At 36.7% G+C, this 20,973-nt stretch overlaps 2 protein-coding genes across 2 annotated transcripts; one reads left to right on the top strand and one right to left on the bottom strand.

The window, feature by feature from the left end:
- Positions 1-10: 10 nt before the first annotated feature.
- On the top strand, positions 11-6,892 carry LOC113491669 (S-phase kinase-associated protein 2-like). Its single transcript, XM_026868754.1, has 6 exons — positions 11-86; positions 1,268-1,358; positions 2,249-2,373; positions 4,714-4,873; positions 5,713-5,832; positions 6,665-6,892. The coding sequence occupies exons 2-6, from the start codon at positions 1,303-1,305 to the stop codon at positions 6,729-6,731; spliced, it is 528 nt and encodes a 175-aa protein (XP_026724555.1). The 5' UTR covers positions 11-86; positions 1,268-1,302; the 3' UTR covers positions 6,732-6,892.
- A 1,555-nt stretch (positions 6,893-8,447) lies between these two features.
- On the bottom strand, positions 8,448-10,378 carry LOC113491670 (partner of xrn-2 protein 1-like). The gene is made up of 2 exons (XM_026868755.1): positions 10,131-10,378; positions 8,448-9,186 (listed from the first exon to the last, which is right to left on the bottom strand). The coding sequence occupies exons 1-2, from the start codon at positions 10,292-10,294 to the stop codon at positions 9,036-9,038; spliced, it is 315 nt and encodes a 104-aa protein (XP_026724556.1). The 5' UTR covers positions 10,295-10,378; the 3' UTR covers positions 8,448-9,035.
- Between the last annotated feature and the right edge of the window lie 10,595 nt (positions 10,379-20,973).

Genomic DNA, 20,973 nt, shown 5'->3' on the forward strand with positions numbered 1-20,973 from the left:
GCAGCAGCTGCTGCTGCGCTGTCCCTCACTGCGCAAGCTCAGCCTCGAGAGGGTGCCGCTGGACCGCGCCTGCTGCCGCGCCATAGGTCAGTCCAACGCTGGGGAAACGTGGGCTACACGACATCGATTGCCATACACCGACACAAAAACGCGGGTGACGTAGCACGGCGGTTCAAGATTAGTCAGTAAGAGTCTGACGCTTAAATTTATATCCGTGGTGCCTGATAACTGAGCCTAACTCAGCTGTCAATCTCTTTTCTTTGCACCAACTAGCCATTTCTTCTCTTGTCTCCCGCTTGCAATGGAGGGAAGTGGAACATTTTTTCTAACTCCACCTTTTTACTATTTCTGATTAATTTCGTTGCGGGTTCCAAGGCAGTTTAATGTTCCCCCTGGGACACACCGAACTTAAGTGTTTCAGTGGTTTTCGTTGGTTTCATCGCAGATCCTGGCTTACAGGAGTTGCAATGACGGGCATGTGTGGCGGGCTAAGTCCCATAAAAAAAAATGAGTTTGATACTACCCGTTTCCTCCCCCGAGGGAGTGAGAGTGGTGTAAGTCACCACGACAAAGTCACTGAACGTGACGTGTTGGACAAACGTTTCTGTTATCCACGAATGCTTGTCCTGAGTCTGTGTGTCTTTGTGCATGTGACTTGAATGTTTGTGAAACCCAAGATACAAGGATTAAATTCCTTAGTGTGGAAGTCGATTATTTAAAGAAAAAAATAGAGAGAGGGAGGATCGGTCAACCCTCAACGGGTCTATGTCTAATTGTTTGACCGATAATTGATTGAGTGGCAATTGGACATGGTTTCATGGTTCGTAAAGATACAGTATGATTGGTGTTTGTCTAATGTGCGGGGTCTGCTGCCAGCCAGTAGTAAATGTGAAACGTGAATTTTAGCCCCACTGCTGGCCAGAATTAATCCGTAATTGGTGAGTGGGAGACGTACGACGAGTGTGTAGCCCACTATTAGGTCTATGTAAACTAAATGATGAATTGCATCGAGGGTCGTAGGTGTCAGTCTAGAGACTACCTATCTGACAGGTATACATCATGAAACCCCTTAGTAGGACTGGTTGATAATAAGATGCTTCTAAAATACTTTTTTTTGCATATTTCCATATTTTATCATCATTTAAAACTAACCTTTTACGAATATTTCACTTTGACTTATGAGCCAAATCCGTTAAGCAGTTCTCGAGTTTTTAGCGAGACTAACGAACAGCAATTCATTTTTATATATGCAATTTTTTTGTTACAGGTCAATGCAATAACTTAGAAACATTAAATTTAACAATGGCACAGGGCATCACAGCTGAAGGATTAGAATCAATACTGGATGGATGTCCCGGGTGAGTTTAATTTATTTACTAAATAAAGCACACGATTATAAAGGTTTTCGTATTGCCCTTAAGGTATCTTTTATTGAAGAGACTTGAATTTGGATTGGTACCGACTTTTTTGGGTTGTGTACTCAAACAGTAATATTGGAATCTTTGTAATTTCCTCCACTCTCTGTCTGTCAGATTGTATGTGAATTCATTTTTTTAGTGATCGATTTATTTGCGTACGTATCGGTATCGCCCGACTAGTTTCGGACCCAACCGGTGTCTTTAATCATGAACTGACGTGACAGCAGGTGAGCGAGTGGACTTGACTCAGGGTAAATTGTTAGGAAACCTTATTAAATGATGTAACGGTTAACCCACGCGTATGTTTGGGGGTTGCCCGACTAGTTTCGGACCCAACCGGAGTCCTTAATCACGAGTCGAGTCGCAATAGTTGAATCCGAGTAAACCGCTCTCAAACAATTAAGAAACATCATCACGAAACTTAATCTACCTTTAGATTATAAAAGCTCAAAAGTTTCCTTGTCTCAGGAACTCTTGAGATTAGCGCGTTCAAACAAATAAACTAAATCAGACCAGTAGTTATTAGTCTCAGAAAACTGAAGCCCACGCGGACCAATTCGCGCGCAATAATATAATATGCGGACAACGTCACATACATTGTTCTGAACCCTAAGTAAGTTGCTAAAGCACTTGTGTTATAGAATTCAGATACAACGAGGGTACCACAAACACCCAGACCCGAGACAATGTAAATTTGTGAATTTTTACATTGACCCGACCGGAGATCGAACCCGGAACCTCAGAGCTAGCGACACCTTGAAACCGGTGCTCACGCAACTCGACTACGGAGGCCTAGTTTAACAATAATTCAATATTTCTTCTCTTTCCAGACTACTCTCTCTGAACATATCCTGGTGTAACCTTGACGAGGAAGCACTAGAAGTTCTAGTCACGAAGCTACCACAGAAGATACAGCGGCTTAATATCGGCGGTGCCAGACTCATGACAGATGAAAGTGAGTACTCTTTCTCCCACATTTTTATGAATTGACTAGCTGACCCGTCAAACGCTGTTCTGGCTTATAAATTCTTTCTAGTTTCTAGGTAATTCTATTGTAGACAAAAATTAAGTGAATGCCACATTGCCACAAAAATTTGGTCCTATAACTAAAAAAAAAATTTTATTGTGAGCAACCCTTATCACTTAGAGGTATGAAAAATACATGTTAGCTGATTCTCAGACCTACTGAATACATACGCATAACGGGGAGTGGTGTGGGCGTTTTTGATTTGCCATGATGAAATCAAACAAAATACGAGTGTCGATACATCCTTTGATTTATTGTGAACAATTTTTAATAATCTCCAATCACAAATATTCACACACGGCTCAGATGGAAACCGATTACTTCCGGAAAGCGGTGAAGTCGGTCGTATCCGGTAAACATCCGCCCGACTCGACGTCTGTTTAAAAAGTGTCTAACGTTTTTAAACGTCACTCGTCGCCTGTCAAACCGTAGGGTTGTTTACACACGAATCGAATACACCAAAGTCGATTGTCAACTTGACGTTCCGATCTTGCTCTCTCTGACACGGCCATCCTGCGATACACACGCCCTCGTGTGTGCGTTCTGTAACAAATAGCAGCACAGTCGTTCTCATCGCTCGGTCAGTCCTGACACAAAAGAGCACTTTATCACAATAGCTTTCTCTACTATTCTATCATTGGTTTGCCTTTTCCCAACTATGTTGGGGTCGGCTACAAGTCTAACCGGTTTCAGCTAAGTGCCAGTGTTTTACAAGGAGCGACTGCCTATCTGACCTCCTCAACCCAGTTACCTGGGTAATACGATACCCCTTGGTTAGACTGGTTGTCAGACTTTTTCAAGCTTCTGACTACCTGTAACGACTGTCAAATATGTAGGAATAACAGCCGGGACCCACAATTTAACGAGCCTTCCGAAACACGGAGGAACTCATTATGACAAAGATGGTCACCCATCTACGGACCAACCGCGTCAAGCATAGCTTAACCTGTGATCGTTTCACTTATGCGGTTATAGCTTAGCCACGAGCTCCTTTCCCTTAATAATGTGAGAGCAACCAAGTACCTCAACAATTTTACATTTGCCACCAGCAACAAACTACATGAACTAATCACAAATCTCAAAGCAGGAATCTACCTGAACGCTGAGTCCACCCGACTCCATGGTCTCTCCAAGACCCGATCTCAGCCAGAGTCACCATAGTCTCTGCTTCAGCTCCTACCTTCGCCAGAGCTACCACGGCCTCTGCTTCGCTCTAACTTCACTGACCAATCCGGCACCCCCTGTAATCGGACATCGTCAATAACATACACTAGCTTTTCGCCCGCGGCTTTGCCCTTGTCGAGGTCGGTTATATCGCGTTCCCAAGAGAACTCTTCAAAAGTCCGGGATAAAAACTATCCTATGTTCTTTCTCAAGGTCAACTCTATTTCTGTACCAAATTTCATTAAAATCAGTTCAGTGGTTTGGACGTGAAAGCGTAACAGACAGACAGACAGAGTTACTTTCGCGTTTACAATATTAGTAGGGATGTATTCGATAATTTACGAATGAACAAGTTACAACTTGTACGTAACTTATTTCCTAATGTGAAGAAGTTATTGCATATTTCCTGTAAATTCTATAGCAGTAATGACGTTTTAAGACTTAATCATTCTAATGTGTTGTTCAATTTACTTAAATTTGACATACATACCGAAGTATGATTTGTAATCTTATCCCTAGATCTGTAATTCGTCGGATTACAAGGTACTCTTTTGTCTGGGGGTCTTAGCCAGTACTCTATAGGGTGGAAGGGACGTCATACCGATCAGGCCCAGGGGTTCTGGACATGATTCCAGACCCCCCTGCGTTGGAACTTTTCATCGGTCTTTTGATGAATCGGTTTAGTCATGCGGCATGCTCGAAAACCCGCCACTGGTTCAGCTCATGATTGAATGATGAATTGGACATTTTGACGTCACTTTCGGTTAGATTTGCGAGAGAGCGATGACCGAAGAGTACCTCTATGAATCAGTTGATCGCGAGCAGTTTTTAGTGTTTTATTTACAATGCCGTGAATGTTAATTTCGTGAAAAAAGGCTAAATAATGATTTTGTTATGAAAATATTATTACGTAGGAAAAATGAGTTTAATTTCATTCCATTTTTTATGACGCATAAAATTAAAAAAAAAACCGAAAAAAAAAACAAATTTTATGAAAGACTGTTGAAAAAATCCAAGGGGATCGGTATGACATCCCTTCCACCCTGTATCATCTAACAAATCCGATAGTTCGCGACTGGTCTGCAACCGTTTCCCTCCCCGTAGCGCTGGAGCGGCTGTCGGGCCGCGGCGCGCGCCTGCTGGAGCTGGACGCGTCGGACTGCGGGCGCCTGACGCCGCGCTGCGTGGCCGCGCTGTGCCGCCTGCCGCGCCTCGAGCACCTCGCGCTCAGCCGCTGCTACCTGCTGCCGCTGCACGCGCTCACGTGAGGCCCTGCCATGCTCCATCCGTTAGCATCCGTACCGCCCGGACCCCATCCAAGCCAAGCCCGACCGAGAGGCGACCCTTGGCCACCACGACGGGGCACTCCATACCCCCGCATCCGGGTCTCATGTCCCGGCCACCAAGGCCGGGACACATAAACACGATGCGGCGTTGCTTCGTGGGAATCTACGACGAGCATCGTAAAAACTACGTCGCGACATCGTAACGTGCCACGATACACGGCACGACACCGTCGATACAATGCAGAGTGAATTGTCGCAGTTAATTTCGAGAAATTGACCACACTAGACACGTCCTGCTGTTGTTAAGAAGACGGATAAAGAAAAGACATAAACTCAGAAGATACTGGATCAACCCATTTTTTTTTATCGTCAACGACGTCGTGCCTTGTAAAGTGGCACATTACGATGTCGCGACGTAGTTTTTTACGATGCTCGGCGTAGATTCCCACGACGAGACGTGGTACCGTGTTTATGTGTCCCGGCCCTCACGTCTTGCACGGGTCACGTGAGGCCTCCCACCGTAGCATAGCGCGGGCCGTGTGGACATGCTGACCGCGCTCACGTGAGACACTCGTACAATTACTGCCATACATGATAGCCGAGTGGTTCAGGTCACTACGCCAAACCCACTGAGCGCGTCGTTTTGCGGGTTCGATCCCCGCTTCGGGCAAGCAATTGTACGATGCACGAATGCTTGTATTACGTGATTTGTATGTTTTGTGAAACCCAAGACACAAGGATTGAATTCCTTTAAGGTCTCGTTTTATAAATAAGAAAAGTGGGAGCTCCCTTCAGCCTGTCCATATTATCTCAACAGGCAGCTGGCAGGCGCGAGCAGGCTGCAACACGTGGACGTGTGGGGCATGCTCCACGCGCACGCGCTCAGCGCACTGCGGGCCGCGCTGCCGCACGTGCAGGTCAACTCATTCATGTTCAGGTACACTCCAGCAGGCTAAACTCTTCAGTACTTCCATCATTCAAAATCAAAATGTTTTTTATTTCAAATAGGCCGTTTCTCAGGCACTTTTAAAACGTTACATTACTGACTCTAGTTGCACGGTTCCAAAGTGTCATTCTAATGGAGAAGAACCGGCAAGAAACTCCATTAGATAGAAAATCAGGCAAATTATATTGAAAACCACTTTAACGGATTTTATCGCGGTTTAATTTTAGATTTTAGTTCCCGACGTTTCGAAACCTTTGCAGGTATCATGGTCACGGGCAGACTGCCTAATAATGACTGACTTCAATGTCTAACGTTCGCGTAAACCTAAGAAACTACTAGACAAATTGTAATTTGGTAGCTTCATAAGGATTGATAATGATTTTGCGGTGCTAAATCACGATAGCCTATGTCTATGTCTAAATCATCATTTAACGTGGAACAGCTGTTTAGTGCCATGAAAATTTAATCTTCTTTGTATTTGTTTCAAAGTCGGATGTTCGATTTTCTTCTTAAAAAATGTTTATAATAAATTACGACTAATTTTGTGATTAAGTCTAAAATCCATGATATTTCATCTGCTGAGTGTCCTTGCTAGCTTTAACTTGAGTTTAAAAGTAAATTTTCAAAAATATTTGTCAATTATAATATTCCTCCATTGTCCTCCCTAACAACCTTCTTTTCCAGTTAAAAAGCCTATAGACTAAGCCTATGTCCTTTCTCAAGCTCTAGACTATCCGAATACCAAATTTCATTACAATCGGTTCAGTAGTTTTAGAGATACTTTTGCATTTATAATATAAGTATGGATTGTCTTCCTTCACAGTGCTATAGCAAGACCAACGGTGGGTACACGAAGAACATCAATTTGGGGCCTACGCACGAGAGACTGATATTAAAGATATTAATTTAACTAAAGTATACCAAGATATATAAACTACGTTATAACTAAGTGCCTCCATACGTAGGAGACTGTAGTTATAGTTACCGGCACGGATCTTGAGCGCTCGGCGGAAGAGTGGGGATCGCTTTGCGCATCGGACACTCATCTATACTCTATAATTATACTAATATATAAAGCTGAAGAGTTTGTTTGTTTGTTTGAACGCGCTAATCTCACGAACTACTGGTTCGAATTGAAATAATATTTTTGTGTTGAATAGACCATTAGTCTAGGAAGGTTTTAGGCTATATACCGTCACGCTGCGACTAATAAGAGCGAAGTTACAATGGAATATGTGGAAAAAATAGGGAAAATTTCTTCCGTTCAAAAATTCCTAACTTATATCTTCTAAACACGCGGACTAATTCGCGGGCAACAGCTAGTGACATAATAAAACTCCAATCTTGAGCCATCTTGAGGTGCAACTGCAGCAAAGAACGAATTAAACGAACGAACTCATCCCTCATGTCGTCCATGACGCGTTTTTCTGCGGGACACTCCTTGCACTGTAGTCCGCCCCGCGCCTCACTTCATACCGCTAAAGGGACACAAACAATCACTTCTGCACAGGTCAAGGTCAGCGCTCAACATCCGTGCCGGTCAGTATAGCAATGTGACAAGCCTGTTGGCGTAGTGAGAAGCCCTGACTGACTAAACAGGCGGTCGTGAGTTCGATTCTCACATGTAATATTTATTTCTAGTACATTTAAGTTTTTACTATAAAATTATAGAACAATATTATCGAAAAATAGTTATAATCTCGCGAATTGGTAACAGTTCTGGCCTTATGATGATGTTAATTGAGAGTAAATGTATATTGGAAGACGTTGTTACGATTCTGTACAAAAACGGATACCTATTACTAACCAAACTGCTATCTGTTCGTATTTCTGTCACTAGTTTGTATCTCATTAACTGTGAAAGCTGGACAAGTTAAGCAGTGGTTGGTTCTGTCACATATTTGATGTGTGACCGTTTTTAGTTCATTTATTTTTCTTTGTCCTATATTTACGGAACCCTCAGTTACGCAAGATCGCAATTAACCCGCTTTATTGATCAGTCATATATTTGATTGGTGACAAGTTTTGGCATATTTATTTTTCTTTGACCTTTTAATACATAAGCCTCAGTATCGGGAGTGCAATTCGCAACTGACCGGCTTTGTTGAATACTGTTTTTCTTAACCTGATGACGTCATTTCCTCTCAATCGAAAAGAGCCCATCTGTTATCAGTTCGCGGTGATTATATTATCTAAATATAATCACCGCGAACATACAGGTAAATAAATCTCAAATCAATGAGATAATAACATTTATAAGTAAGTTAAGTTAAAGATTTATTGTAAAAATTATCGTTTTTTTTTTCCAAAATAAATATTTTTAAATTGTACTGGTTGTTTTCTTATGCCGTATCCTTCAGTAACTTGTGTTGTGTTGGCAGATAGACAGTCGCTCTGAAACATATTGTGAATAGTTGATTCTAATGAATGCAGAAAAGACTCTGAATTTATGTTTTTTATACACACGTTTAAAAAATAGGTAACATTGTGCCATGAAAAAAGGAAAAGGATCATTTTTAATTTAACTAACTTTTCCAAGTAAAAAACCTATGTATTGCTAGAAAAAAATACTGAAAAATAAACTTAATGTAAAAAAAAACACTTAATAATCAACTTAATATATTTTTATTGAAAGATCAGCAGCAACAGATTCCTTATAACATTAAATATAATTCCTCTTGTCAGTCATTTGCCTATAAAAACCAATTTGTCACATAAAATTGTCTATCTAGTGTTGTATTTAGCAAACGTACATTTATCTATGGTCACACTGAAAGCAAGCCTTTGCCCAGCTGTGGGATGATTACAGACCTATTTTCCCATGTTTTTATAAACTTGCTTTTCTTGTTTGCTTGTTTTTGCAATCACATTTTTGTAACTTCATTTTGAGGCACTACCCAATAAGCTAGCTGGAATTTTTAGGGTAGCTTCAAACCTGATGACAATGCAATTTACAATTGTAAAACCCTGCTCAACTGATTTTTATTAAATTTTAATGGAGTGACATTTAAAAACATGGGTTTATAGATTTTTTTACTATTTTTTTTTTTCAATTATCATATTATACTAGATTAAGGCTCAATGGAGTTGTCCTCAATCATTCTCCTTTTTTACAAAAAATGGATTTCAGTTTGTCAGTTACAACTTTCCTATGCACCATGACAACATAACCACCCCACAAGTACCTAACACAACTATTTAGTGAAACTCCTTTTAGCTTTCTGCTCGGCGGCGTCACTGGCTTGTACGAAGGTCCTCTTCAGTTTATTCTTTCTGCTTTCTCTGTATTTAGCTGAAACTTTTTCTGATAATTTTGCTATTCTTTGCATTGTTGCTGGTGGGTATCTGTAAATTAAAGAGTCTTAATTAGAATATTCTGTTCTTCGTTAAGCAAAAGGCCTGTAAGCCAAATTTTTTATAAAAAAAAAACTCGGGGTTTTTAAAACTTGTTGGCTAGGAATTAGGGGTATTCTTTAGTAATCGGCTGCATTCATAGGAGTGTGGGGATGGGGGGAGGGGGGAGGGGTGGTGCCCAGGATATACCCCCTAAAGGGAAAAGATGCGGAAACGTATATTTTTTGAGATTTTTTGAAATTTAGTTTTGAGGTTAGGAGTGTCAAAACGGTGTTATTGGCTGGGTCGACGGAGCCCCGCTTCGCGGGGCTCCTACTTCTGGGTGGTTTAAAAATAAATAACCACGAAGTGGTTGGCGGGGTCTATTCGCTCGCTTCGCTCGCTCAACGACCCCGCCAACCACTTCTAACCTAACCTGTCCATGTCGGGGTGCTCCGAGTCGGGGTTTTAACTATGATGATGGTTCTAGATTTAGTTTTATACATTTCAATATTTTACATAAATTTCGATTTATATGATTATCATCATAACAATTTAGAAAAAACACAATACCAAAACACGGAACATAAACAATCGCGAAAGAAAAGCGAATGAACTAAATGAACTATTGGAATGTAATTACACTCTTTGACAGTTGAGTGACACTTCAATATGACGGTTAGAGTGAGAAAACACTAGTTTTTGCCATACATTATAAAATTTTCTGTTTCATTTTTGAGAATTAACCTCAAAACTTTAATTTAAGATTTCTCAAAAACTACACATTTCCGCACAAAAACACTTTATATTATAACTCGGGGCATCATTGCCGATCTATTAAAACCAAAAACACCCAGTAATTCGTGCAGCCCGTTTCTAAAGTCAACCCGATGAGAAATTCTTTACTTTTTCATACCAAAGTAGTTTAAAAGGAACTCAATTTAAATAATACATACCGACAACCCAAAAACTCGATATTTGTAAACAACTGCGCCAACGTAATAAGTTCGCCTTCTTCAAAGTCCCCTTTGTGTTCCTCCATGAAGTTTTTCCTCACTTCCCATTGCTCGTCAGACTCGTGTTCTGATCTTAACGAATCAATATCAAGTACAGGTTTCATTTTATTGCTTATTTTGATAAAATTAGACAAGGCAACGTGTGACGCTTTCGTATTTTTGTACTAGAATTTTGTATGACAGTGACCTGTGTACCACAGATTAGAAATATTTTGTTATTGCTCTACGCAATAATATGATTGTATGTTGTGTAAAGCATTGTAGGTGAGTAGCAAAAATGGATAAAGATTTAGGACACAACATCATTAAACGATTTTATAATATCAATTATTGTTAAATAACGATCCTCAAAACAAAATATCATTGACTCCTTTGATATTATTTAAGTATTTGTTTGAAGCCAAAAATGTAGTGTGAAAAGGAACATAAAAAATGTTGCCCAATGCCAGAAATCTCAAATAATTTTAGTAGTATGGGGTCAATTAATATCCTGAATTATTCCCAATTCAGCGTTTATGTGGTAATAAGTATATACAACTGCTGTTTATGATTTTGCTTCAATTTGGCTTCTCAGCAGAGTATTTTAAATATTTCGTATTTGACAAAATTTCAACATGTCATTTTTGATTCTACTAAAACAACAGTAGAAATCAGTAAGCTTTCATCTGGCAGCATAAATATTGACGTATAACCCGACCAAACTCAGAAGCAAGCCAGGAAAATGCAAATTCATCCAAATCCTCATAAATTGAATTAGGGCTAGCGCCAAAGTTTTCCACTGCATACGTCTCTCAATCGATCGGGTGATACGTAAAGTAGTTATAAGTACAAGTCAATTAAGTTTTTGTTTTGCCAAAAGGCGTAGTTATAATATAAAATTGAGGGTATTCTTAACGAAAATAAATAGTAATGATTTACAAAATGTCATGACGTATATTAAAGTTAACTACCCGTCTCACAGACGTCGTTATCGGTAAAAAACTAATTTATTAATATCTCGATGTAGTTTCTTTGTTTCAAATATTTCATTGCGAAATTTATTGTTTAATAGATCGTTGGAGCTGTTGTGAATTAAAGGAAACGTGGAAATTGGCGTCTGTTGCTGTAATACGCTGTCAAAATGGCGTTTTCGGTTGCGAAAAAATGTTTTCTAACATATCTTATTTCTCGAAGTCAGGAGATCATACCAGTCCCGATGGAGACATTACTGGAAGTCCTCAAAGACGTTACGTTATAAGAGAAGCGTCAGAAAACATTGAAATCCATCCTACAGAGCCAGATTCAACTTCAAAACACCTAGCATCTAGTCTCAAACTTCCAGAATCAGTTAAAAAATTCGCTGCGAAAAAAGGTTCACTATCAGATACCGACCTCCTTACCATCAATGATGAATCAAAAAGCCGTAGTCGCAAACCCAAGTCTTTAAAACTGGATATTAAGAAAGCTAGTCAGTCTATGACAGACTGTTTCACGCAGACAGACCGCTCCTACGTAGAAAATACACCAAAACACATTCTATTGGAGTGCAAGAGTGCGGACTTGTTTAGTGAGAAGTTTAAATCTTTGAACTTCAGTCGGTCATTCGAATTTGATTTATCTTCGGACTCCGAACAAGAATTAGACATAGAATCGTTGTCCGAATGCTCCGATACAGACTTATCTGTGAAAGAAGAAGAGACGTCAGAAATAAAAATGTGTAGGAAAGTGGAATCAAGCTGTGAGACTGAAATAGTACCGTCAGTCACTCCAGAGTCCTTTGGTGATGTCGAATTAGACCGAAGTGAGGAGCAGCGTATGGAGCTACTGTTCAACTATGAAATGCGATTTGAAAGAGTGGAATTAGTTTTAAAGAAATTGTTGTCCGAATTCCAATTTCACATTGACGTTTGCAAACTGTTTAATGAGCGGTTTGTAGTCACTGCCCGGCCTGGCACCGATGTTGCTTCTATACCAAGCAAATACGGCCAAGTACATTGTATAAACAACGTGAACCGTGACACTCCAACCGAATACTGGAACATAGTAATGCAGAAAGAAGATAACTATGCTAAACAGAAGTTCCGTAGCGTAATAGAATCTATACAACAACAGCTACTCACATTCTACAAAGATTGCCTTGAAATTCCTAAACGGCAGAAAGTTAAAAAGCCAATGAAACGTAGTACAACATTTGATTTACACAAAGGGAAACGCATGCACAAAAGTATTAAAGTCTCAAATAAGAAACGCATCAAGCACTTTGATTTTCCAGACCACCGGGAAGCGTTCCTCAATCTATTCAACATGGAAACCGATGAGACGGACACAAAGCTCAACCAATCAGACGTAGACAAGTCCTGTGTATGTCAATGTCACTTGTCTCTTAACCAATCAGACAGTGGTCTGACAACGAAGACGGAAAACTCCAATCAATCAATAACATCATCGATCGGTAACTTCAGTTTAGATTCCACAACGTTATCCGCATACTCTGAATCTCTAGATATGATTGTAAGCTACAATAGTTTCGACGATTCAAGCCTATTTACTACACTTCTTCAAAAGCCAGCTATTGAACGCATAACCTTCTACGTACAAGTCCACAGTATTCAACTCAAACCGGAAATAACCGAAAGCTTTGATGGTAGAAACTCAATTAAATTCTACTGCCCCGCTTGTGAGACGACAGACAACGAAGAAGATGGATTATTAAAACACATTTTGAATCAAAAGCACTGTGAAAAAATACATTTTCTGTACAAGACTGCGTATATAAAGAAGTGTGTGATGGCTGGGAAGGAAATACAGCCCAGTACGGTCTTGAATCCGATGACAATGTATCGAGATGATAACAAAATTGTTTGCTTTGGAGACGCTATGTACGCTTGCTCACTTTGCTTTGAAAACTTGATCATCGGTGAGTCCATACTCATGGCTCACTGTGCAGAGCCAGTTCATTTGCAACGGAGAGAGAAATTGTATGAAATCTTTGAATAGACTACGGACCTACGGTTGTAAGGGTGATCGCTTCTATTGACTATCGGTCAGTATCTCTTCTTTTTCTAAGACTTGTTCTTGAATCTTTAATGAAAGTGCTGTTCAGATATTAGTTTATTTATATTACTTTTTTTACATACTAAAAATAACAATAATAATTTTTTTTGAGTGCCATAATCATGATTGAAAGCAAACACAAAACATTTTTATCTGAAATTGAGAATTATCTTTCCTTTTAGTGTCCAAAACGTAACTCGCGTTAGGAATTTTAAACTATTACTATACTTTCTTGCTATGGCTGTCAAAAGATTAAATAAAAATATGTCACTTCATAGCCATCCCAAAAAAAACGTTATTTCATAAAAAAAAATGCTCTATGTGCCAAATCTTTATCAAAAACCTAATCTATTTAATTTTTTATATGTACAACTAAACACTTTTAATAATAAATCTATTCTTGCTAAAAAAACTACTCAAAAAATATCTGAACAGTACTTCTCCCCTTAAAACATGACATTTTATACCAATTTTTTTCTTTTCAAAAAATCTATTCTCTAAATATTTTTATTCTGAATCCCAGTCTTTTTTTGTTTAAACAAAAAATCGACGTTTTAATATAAATTAGTTGTTAGTCGTAAATTCGGTGCTCGCATAGTTCATTTTGTGTTCAGTAGGTATTTTTGCTAAACCAGTTGACAATTCAAGCAATAAAGTATGGAAAAAAATAATTACGCAATATTTGGCCTCACGATACTTGTCTCATCCTCTAAAAATAAATAGCCTTATCCCAACTATGTTGAGTTCGGCTTGAAGTCTAACCGGATTCAGCTAAGTACCAGTGTTTTACAAGGAGCGACTACCTATCTAACCTCCTCAATCCAGTTACATGGGCGACACGATACCCCTTAGTTAGACTGGTTGTCAGACTTTCAAACTTCTAACTACCTGTAACGTCTGTCAAAGATGTGTATCCAACAGCCGGGTCTCACAATTTAACGTGTCTTCCGAAACACGGAGGAACTCGTTAAACATAGATGGTCACCCATCCACCGACTGACCGTATCAAGTGTCGCTTAACCTGTGATTTGCTCGAGTTGTCAACTGGCTACAGTGAGAACGTCTGCATAATTAGGAACTGTCCATTTTTACCGTTTTAGCGAAATAAAACCATTTTTTGGTGCGTGATTTTCGCTTTTTCGTAATTTTTCATGAAATTTCATTATTCTCACAATTTATACTGGCTTCAACATAGTGATTTTAAATCCTACTCTTCTATAGAAATGAAAAAGTACACAAATTTTAACAACATTTTGGAGAGCAATATACTGCAAAAATGTTTACAACATTCTTGGCTATGGTGATCATTTTCCCAAGCAATGCTTCAGTCGTCATGCAAACTTACCGAATCCAGACAGCTACTTACTAACCCAATTTTAAGTTATCTGTACTGGTTACATAAATACTTAAAAAGATCTGAATCTTTTTCTAACTGCATCTACTTCAACTTGTAGCCTTTAAACATATATTTTTTCTCTTTATTTATTCTCGGCTGTAGTCATGATTAAGAACTCCGTTTGAGTTCATGCCCGATAAACCGTTATTAACTAAATATAACCACGTTTTTAAATGTCATTCCATTCAAATTTTATCAAAATCGGACCGTTTTTATAGTTGTAAATTGCATTGTCATCGGGTTTAAAGCTACACTGAAAATTTCAGCCTGCTAGCTTATTGGGAAGTACCTCAAAATTGAGTTGCAAAAATCCAACCGGAACGACAAACAAACAAGAAAAGTGAGTTTATAGAAACGTGGGAAAATCAGCCTCAACTTAAGTTACTAGCTGTCCCAGCAAACGTTGTTTTGCCAAACAATATCGGTCAAAAGAATAAAAAAAGGGGGTATGAAAAATAGATGTTGTCCAAATCTCAGACCTACACAAAATTTCATAGGAATCGGTCGAGCCGTTTCGGAGGAGTTCAATCACGTACACCGTGACCCGAGAGTTTTATATTTCCTGATTATTTTACTAAATTACGAAAAAGCGATATCACGTGACAACATTTTTCTCTAAAAACAACAGGGTGTTACAAAAAGACTTTTCACATCTTTTTTTTAGCGTAGCTTAGTCCTTCGTACATATTATTGATAATAATTAAGATTTAATTAAAAGCTGAAGACACACCGATTATATTAAAAGTAATTAAAACATTGTTTTATGATAGTGGTTTCTTAGGTTTACGCGAATGTTAGACATTGAAATGAAACTACTTTTACGGATTTTATCGCGGTTTAATTTTTGATTTTAGTTCCCGACCACTGTCTGCCCGTGACCATGATACCTGCAATGGTGTCGAAACGTCGGGAACTTTTCTTTTCTTTTTGAAACGTAAAAAATTTTTTTTTTTTTTAATTAACGGTTTTGTTTTAGTTTACAGAAAAGATTTAAATTACTAATTAGTGCTTAAAAAAAATAGGATTTTATTTTTTTTTGTATTTCAACATAAAAAAATTGATGTTTTTCTTAAAATATTTCTGAAAAAAAAAAACTTATTAAACTAGAATTGAGTTCTACGATTTCTTGTTTTAGACCCATTTGTAACACTTTTAATTTTGTCTAAATAAAATTAACAATGTTTTAACATAATCGGTTATCTTAAGCTTTACGTTAACCCATATATTAACCATAGCGTAATAAGATTAGAATAACCCCGCAATCTATAGACTGATTTTCTTTATTTTCTTTTTTTACATTTTTATTTCAAAAAGCGACTTTTTAATATCAAACAAACTATTTTAAACGAGTCTCTATTATTTTTAGTAGCTTCCTTGCAATTTTTTTTTTTGGAATTGTTTAAATGTTTAATACACAGTTTTTATAGTTATAATTTTAGTCCAAGTAAAGTTAATGTGACTTAAATCTCTTTCTAATTAATGTCAGAAAGTCTACCTTCAAATCTTAAAGAAGTATTATTGAGGTGTGAAAGAGAGATGCCGCTACTTTTTAAACGCCTCCCGCACTAAGGAATTTAATCCTTGTGTCTTGAGTTTCACAAACATTCAAGTCTCACACACAAAGACACCCAGACTCAGGACAAGCATTCGTGGATCAAACAAATGCTTGTTCTACGCGGGGATCGAATAAACACGTCGCGCTCAGTGGGTCTGGCGGGGTGACCTCAACCACTCAGCCATCCGTGCAGTCGTATGCCGTGTATTGCGCTCTCACCCTTCCACAACCATTATAATATTATTTTAAAACGTGATGGTAAGTTTCAGGATGCCGCTTGTCAAATTATGCTAAAAAGAATTATATTTTAAGTTTCGCGTTGCATAATTATATTAACATGAAGGAATACGGAGATTAACGCGGCTAATCAAGGTAAAATTCGCGTTAATCCCCGTATTAGTTTTTGTTAATGTGAAAAAGAGTTTTTGCGAAATTATGTAAAACAGGGAATATTTTAACTTAAAAAAAAAGTTTAGTACGCAAAGGGAAATAGATCAAATTCAATAAAAAGTTGTGGAATTTAGTTGAAAACGACTTTCAAAATTTGTTTGATAAATTTTAGTTTTTTAAATTACGAAAATATTCATAAACAGAAGACATGAATATTCGTAAACACATTACGAAAATATACATAAGGTAAACAGTTTTGTATAAAAATAAATCAAAAATCAATACGTAAAAAAAAACAGTTTTTTTTACTATTTTGTAAGACAAGTGGCCTAGAGTAACTTAAATAATAAAACTGTACTGTTAATTATAAGACCAAAATTGAAACAAACCATGATCTCAAAAACGCCTCAAATTAAAAAAAAAATAAACCCTTAAGACTGATTCCAGATGCCATTTTTAAAAACCAATAAAATATTATCCAGAAAAATACATTTTTTTTTAGTAAAAATAAGAAAACCGAAAAAATACATTTCTCGAAATCCTGTGATAAAAATTTTGATATTTTCGCTTTTATATTAAGTTTTGAACCTGCATTATTGAAAAAACTGTGATAAAAATTGTTCATAATTTTACTCGAAAAATTTTTTTCTTATTTTTACTGATTTTTTTTTTCGTATTTTTCGCCATGTCGCCACCGCCTACACTAAGCTAGTTTTTAATTAATATTTTACTTATATAATCATAATTATAAGCTTGTAGTACACTGTATGTTAACATTTAATGGTTAAAAAAAAACATTTTTAACACTTTTTATTAAAATTATAACTATAATAAAAAAGCACAAAATAAACGCAAACTGAGACATACGAAACATAATGTAATAACTAAATCAATAATAATAATAATAAACGAAAAATAACACATTTTCAATGAAAACTTGGCTTAGGCCAGAATTCCATAGACTTATATTAACCAACATTAAAGAGAGGTGTGTTGTATTTCGTAAGGTTTATAAACTTAAGTTATGTAAAATGCTAACTTAGTTAAACGCTGGTTTTAAACGTTGGCGCCAATATTTGATCCAATGTTTGTGTAACGAAGCTTGGCCAATAGCCAATACTTCGAATGTTGGTCACACGTCAAATATCAAGACGCATGGTAGCGAGTCGAGCCAAATTACACAAGTATACTCTATTCGTTCAGGTACTTAAATAAAGTTAAGAAAGTGGATCAAAGGCAAAGTCAAATTCTTTATTTCAATTAGACCAGTATATGACACTTTTGAATGTAAAACAATTTATTTATACAATATTATAAATCTAGTGTCAGTCTGTCGGTCAGTGATCTATTGAAGCTACCAAATTCAAATTGTAATATTTTATTATTTATCGTACAGGGGCTAAACATGCTTGGTGTTTCTTTGTCTAAAAATTCAGTCTTAAACATAGGCGACAAAAACCGATGTGTTTCATATTGATTACAAAATGACACATACCACTCAAATGTGTGTCGTTTATTTATTTAATCACTAACTAGGCAAACTTAAATTCTTTATCTTTATCTCTTAAAATAAACTGGCGCGTAGATCCAATGGTATTCTAATAGTTTTCAAGAGCCACTTAGTAACAAAATAGTTGGCAAACAGTCATGCAACTGTCTTCCCACTATCTCTCAACTTTTTCTCGGCGGGAAGCATACAAAACAGATGCGTTTTAGTTGAAAAATAGTTGCGCGACTATCGTGCAACTGTTTAATTTAAATCTTGGACAATATTGGCCCAACGTATGAAACCGGTATTTAGTATGAAAAATAAAAGAAAAAATTAATAAAAAAATCGTAACCTTACTTATGTCTAGTTAATTTAGTAATTATTACTCAAATTAAAATTTGAACTAAATTTGTAATACGTAAGAAACTTAAACAAGATGTAATGTGACACAACATTGTTAATTGGAGAATTATTTTGAACTAGTCTTGCCCTGCGGTGTTACTTGTTAATTACATACACTATTCCTTTATCAAGGCATAAAGATAACATATTTTCTTCATAAATCATACCCTATACCTTTTTTCAAAGAAGTGCTTTTATAGCAAATTTTATCAAAATTGGTTCAGCCATTTGCAAGTAAAGAAGCAACATATGTACTCATTATAACCTTTAATATGAAAGAGTGAAATTAACGTCAATTATTCAATCATATCAGAAATAATACCGAATTTCTTAATTATAATTAAAAATACGTTCGAATTCAAATCTGAGCATTTGTTTGTCTGTGAAAAACTATACATTTGCAATATCTCTGGTTATTTGTAAGTGTGTTTTATACGTAGGACAATTTCAAAAAAATCTACGATGTTTCTATGTATTTTTTTTTACAAAAAAACCGACTTCCGCAGTAAGGAATTCAATCAACAAAATCACTTGGACAAACAACCCAGACTCAGGACAAGCATTCGTGGATCACACAAGTGCTTGTCGTACGCGGGGATCGAAACCGTGACACGTCGCGCACTTGGGTTTGGCGTGATGATCTCAACCACTCGGCTATCCGTGGGGTCTATAAGTTATTGCATCAAGATTTTTTTGTGTATTGACGTTACTATCCTGTATGGTCCCACTGCTGGGCACAGACCCAATAAAATTTACGTAATATTCAAAATAATTCTCCGATTCAACAGAAAAACTGGAAAACAGATGTACCCCCAAAAATGTGTTCCAAAAAATGCGTTTAGCGCTTTAAATAAAATTCGAAATAGATCTGTGATCATTGTTAGGAAGAAAAAACATTGTTGAAAAAAATAGTTGTTGTAATTAAATTATGCGGTGACTTAAAAAAGAAAGAAAAAAATTATTTAAAAAAAAAGCTTGAATCGGGATAACGTCAGTTGTGTTTCAAAAAAAGTTATTATATAAAAGAATATTGCAGTTTTCTTTTCTTTATAAAAATAAATAAATAAGTTATTTTATTAAAAACTTGGTCATTTTAATTTAATTTAAATCTCGCTGGTCGAAACATTTTACATCTTAATACTTGTCTTGTACATTTGACATATTTAAGTTTTAAAAGTTCTTTTTTTTTAAGTCATCGCATCCCTAGGCCTTTCGATTGAAATCTGTGATCCTTTTAGAACGTGTTCATATCATTATTAAGCAGTTGTTTATTATGCAAATAATACTTAAATACTATAACAAAAATCTTTGTTCTGATGTTGGTAATTCGTTATAATTTTTCTGCGCAATATTTTTCTTTGTAAGTACTTCATGTTTTTAAATTGTTTGTAGAAAATAAATTTTATTCAACATATTGAATGAAAACTTTTATCATTGCTATTAATTATCTTGTTTTTAATTGCTCATTAATAAGACCTTGTCCTCTTTATCTACTAAAGACTATATTTTTTATATTGAGTTATTTAATTGTTGTCATAAACCAAAATTGCATGTTTTTTTCCTAACATTACCGCCATTTTACTTTTTCTTGATTTTTTTATTTGGCCCACTGTGTCCCACTGCTAGGCAAAGGTCAGGTATTTATTTGTATAATAAACTACTGCTATAAAACCTGTTGTATCGTGACTGTTATAATTTCGGGTATTAAAATAAAACCATTGTCGACTGATTAAATATACAGTTTTGGATATATATTGTATTTTATTTTTACCCTTCATCACCATAGCCTATAGCTGTCCACTGCTGGACATAGGCCTCTCCATAAGTTCTCCAGCGCGATCGGTTCATTTTACCCTTATTTTACAACTAGATGTTGCCCGCAACTTCGTCAGCGTGTTAGATATGTTATAATTTTTTCTTTGCTCCTATTAGTCGCAGCGTGATGGTATATAGCCTAAAACCTTCTTCGATGAATGGTCTATTCAACAGAAAAACCAGTAGTTCCTGAGATTAGCGCGCAAACAAACAAACTCTTCAGCTTTATATATTAGTATAGCTATAGAGTATAGATAAATATTATGATGAATCCATTTATTGTCTCTTACAGATGTTTCTAAAGCTAACATGGACACACATTACGGACCCTTCTCTGATGATTCAATGGACTCTGTTTTCAATTTGACACTTTTCGTAATCTCCTACACATCAGGACTTGCTTAGAAGCCTTATTTTAATAAGACTTCAAAATTTTAAAATTTCTTCTTTTTTGCATTTATTGTAAAATAGATTGAGGTATTCTTAGGGTTTCATGTTTACAGAGTTAAAGTTTAACTTTCTACTATGCATCCAGACTGGTTTTGTGTGGATAAACAGCAGAACCTCAGAAATAAAGCTCTTTTTTATCTTTTAACTAGCTGTTGCCCGCGACTTCGTCCCCGAGGGTAGAAGATATAAGTTATGATTTACACCTGCCCTGTTTTTTTCCACATTTCCCATTGTATCTTCGCTCCTATTAGTC

This window comes from Trichoplusia ni, chromosome 3, assembly GCF_003590095.1.
Source record: "Trichoplusia ni isolate ovarian cell line Hi5 chromosome 3, tn1, whole genome shotgun sequence".
Classification (NCBI taxonomy): domain Eukaryota; kingdom Metazoa; phylum Arthropoda; class Insecta; order Lepidoptera; family Noctuidae; genus Trichoplusia; species Trichoplusia ni.

Excerpts from the sequence above, each read along its gene's own strand:
- LOC113491669 (XM_026868754.1), top strand. The coding sequence starts at position 1,303 with ATGGCACAGGGCATCACAGCTGAAGGATTAGAATCAATACTGGATGGA. Across the intron at positions 2,374-4,713 it reads CAGACTCATGACAGATGAAA|CGCTGGAGCGGCTGTCGGGC; the intron begins GTGAGTACTCTT and ends CCCTCCCCGTAG. Across the intron at positions 4,874-5,712 it reads CTGCCGCTGCACGCGCTCAC|GCAGCTGGCAGGCGCGAGCA; the intron begins GTGAGGCCCTGC and ends TTATCTCAACAG.
- LOC113491670 (XM_026868755.1), bottom strand. The coding sequence starts at position 10,294 with ATGAAACCTGTACTTGATATTGATTCGTTAAGATCAGAACACGAGTCT. Across the intron at positions 9,187-10,130 it reads ATCGAGTTTTTGGGTTGTCG|ATACCCACCAGCAACAATGC; the intron begins GTATGTATTATT and ends TTTAATTTACAG.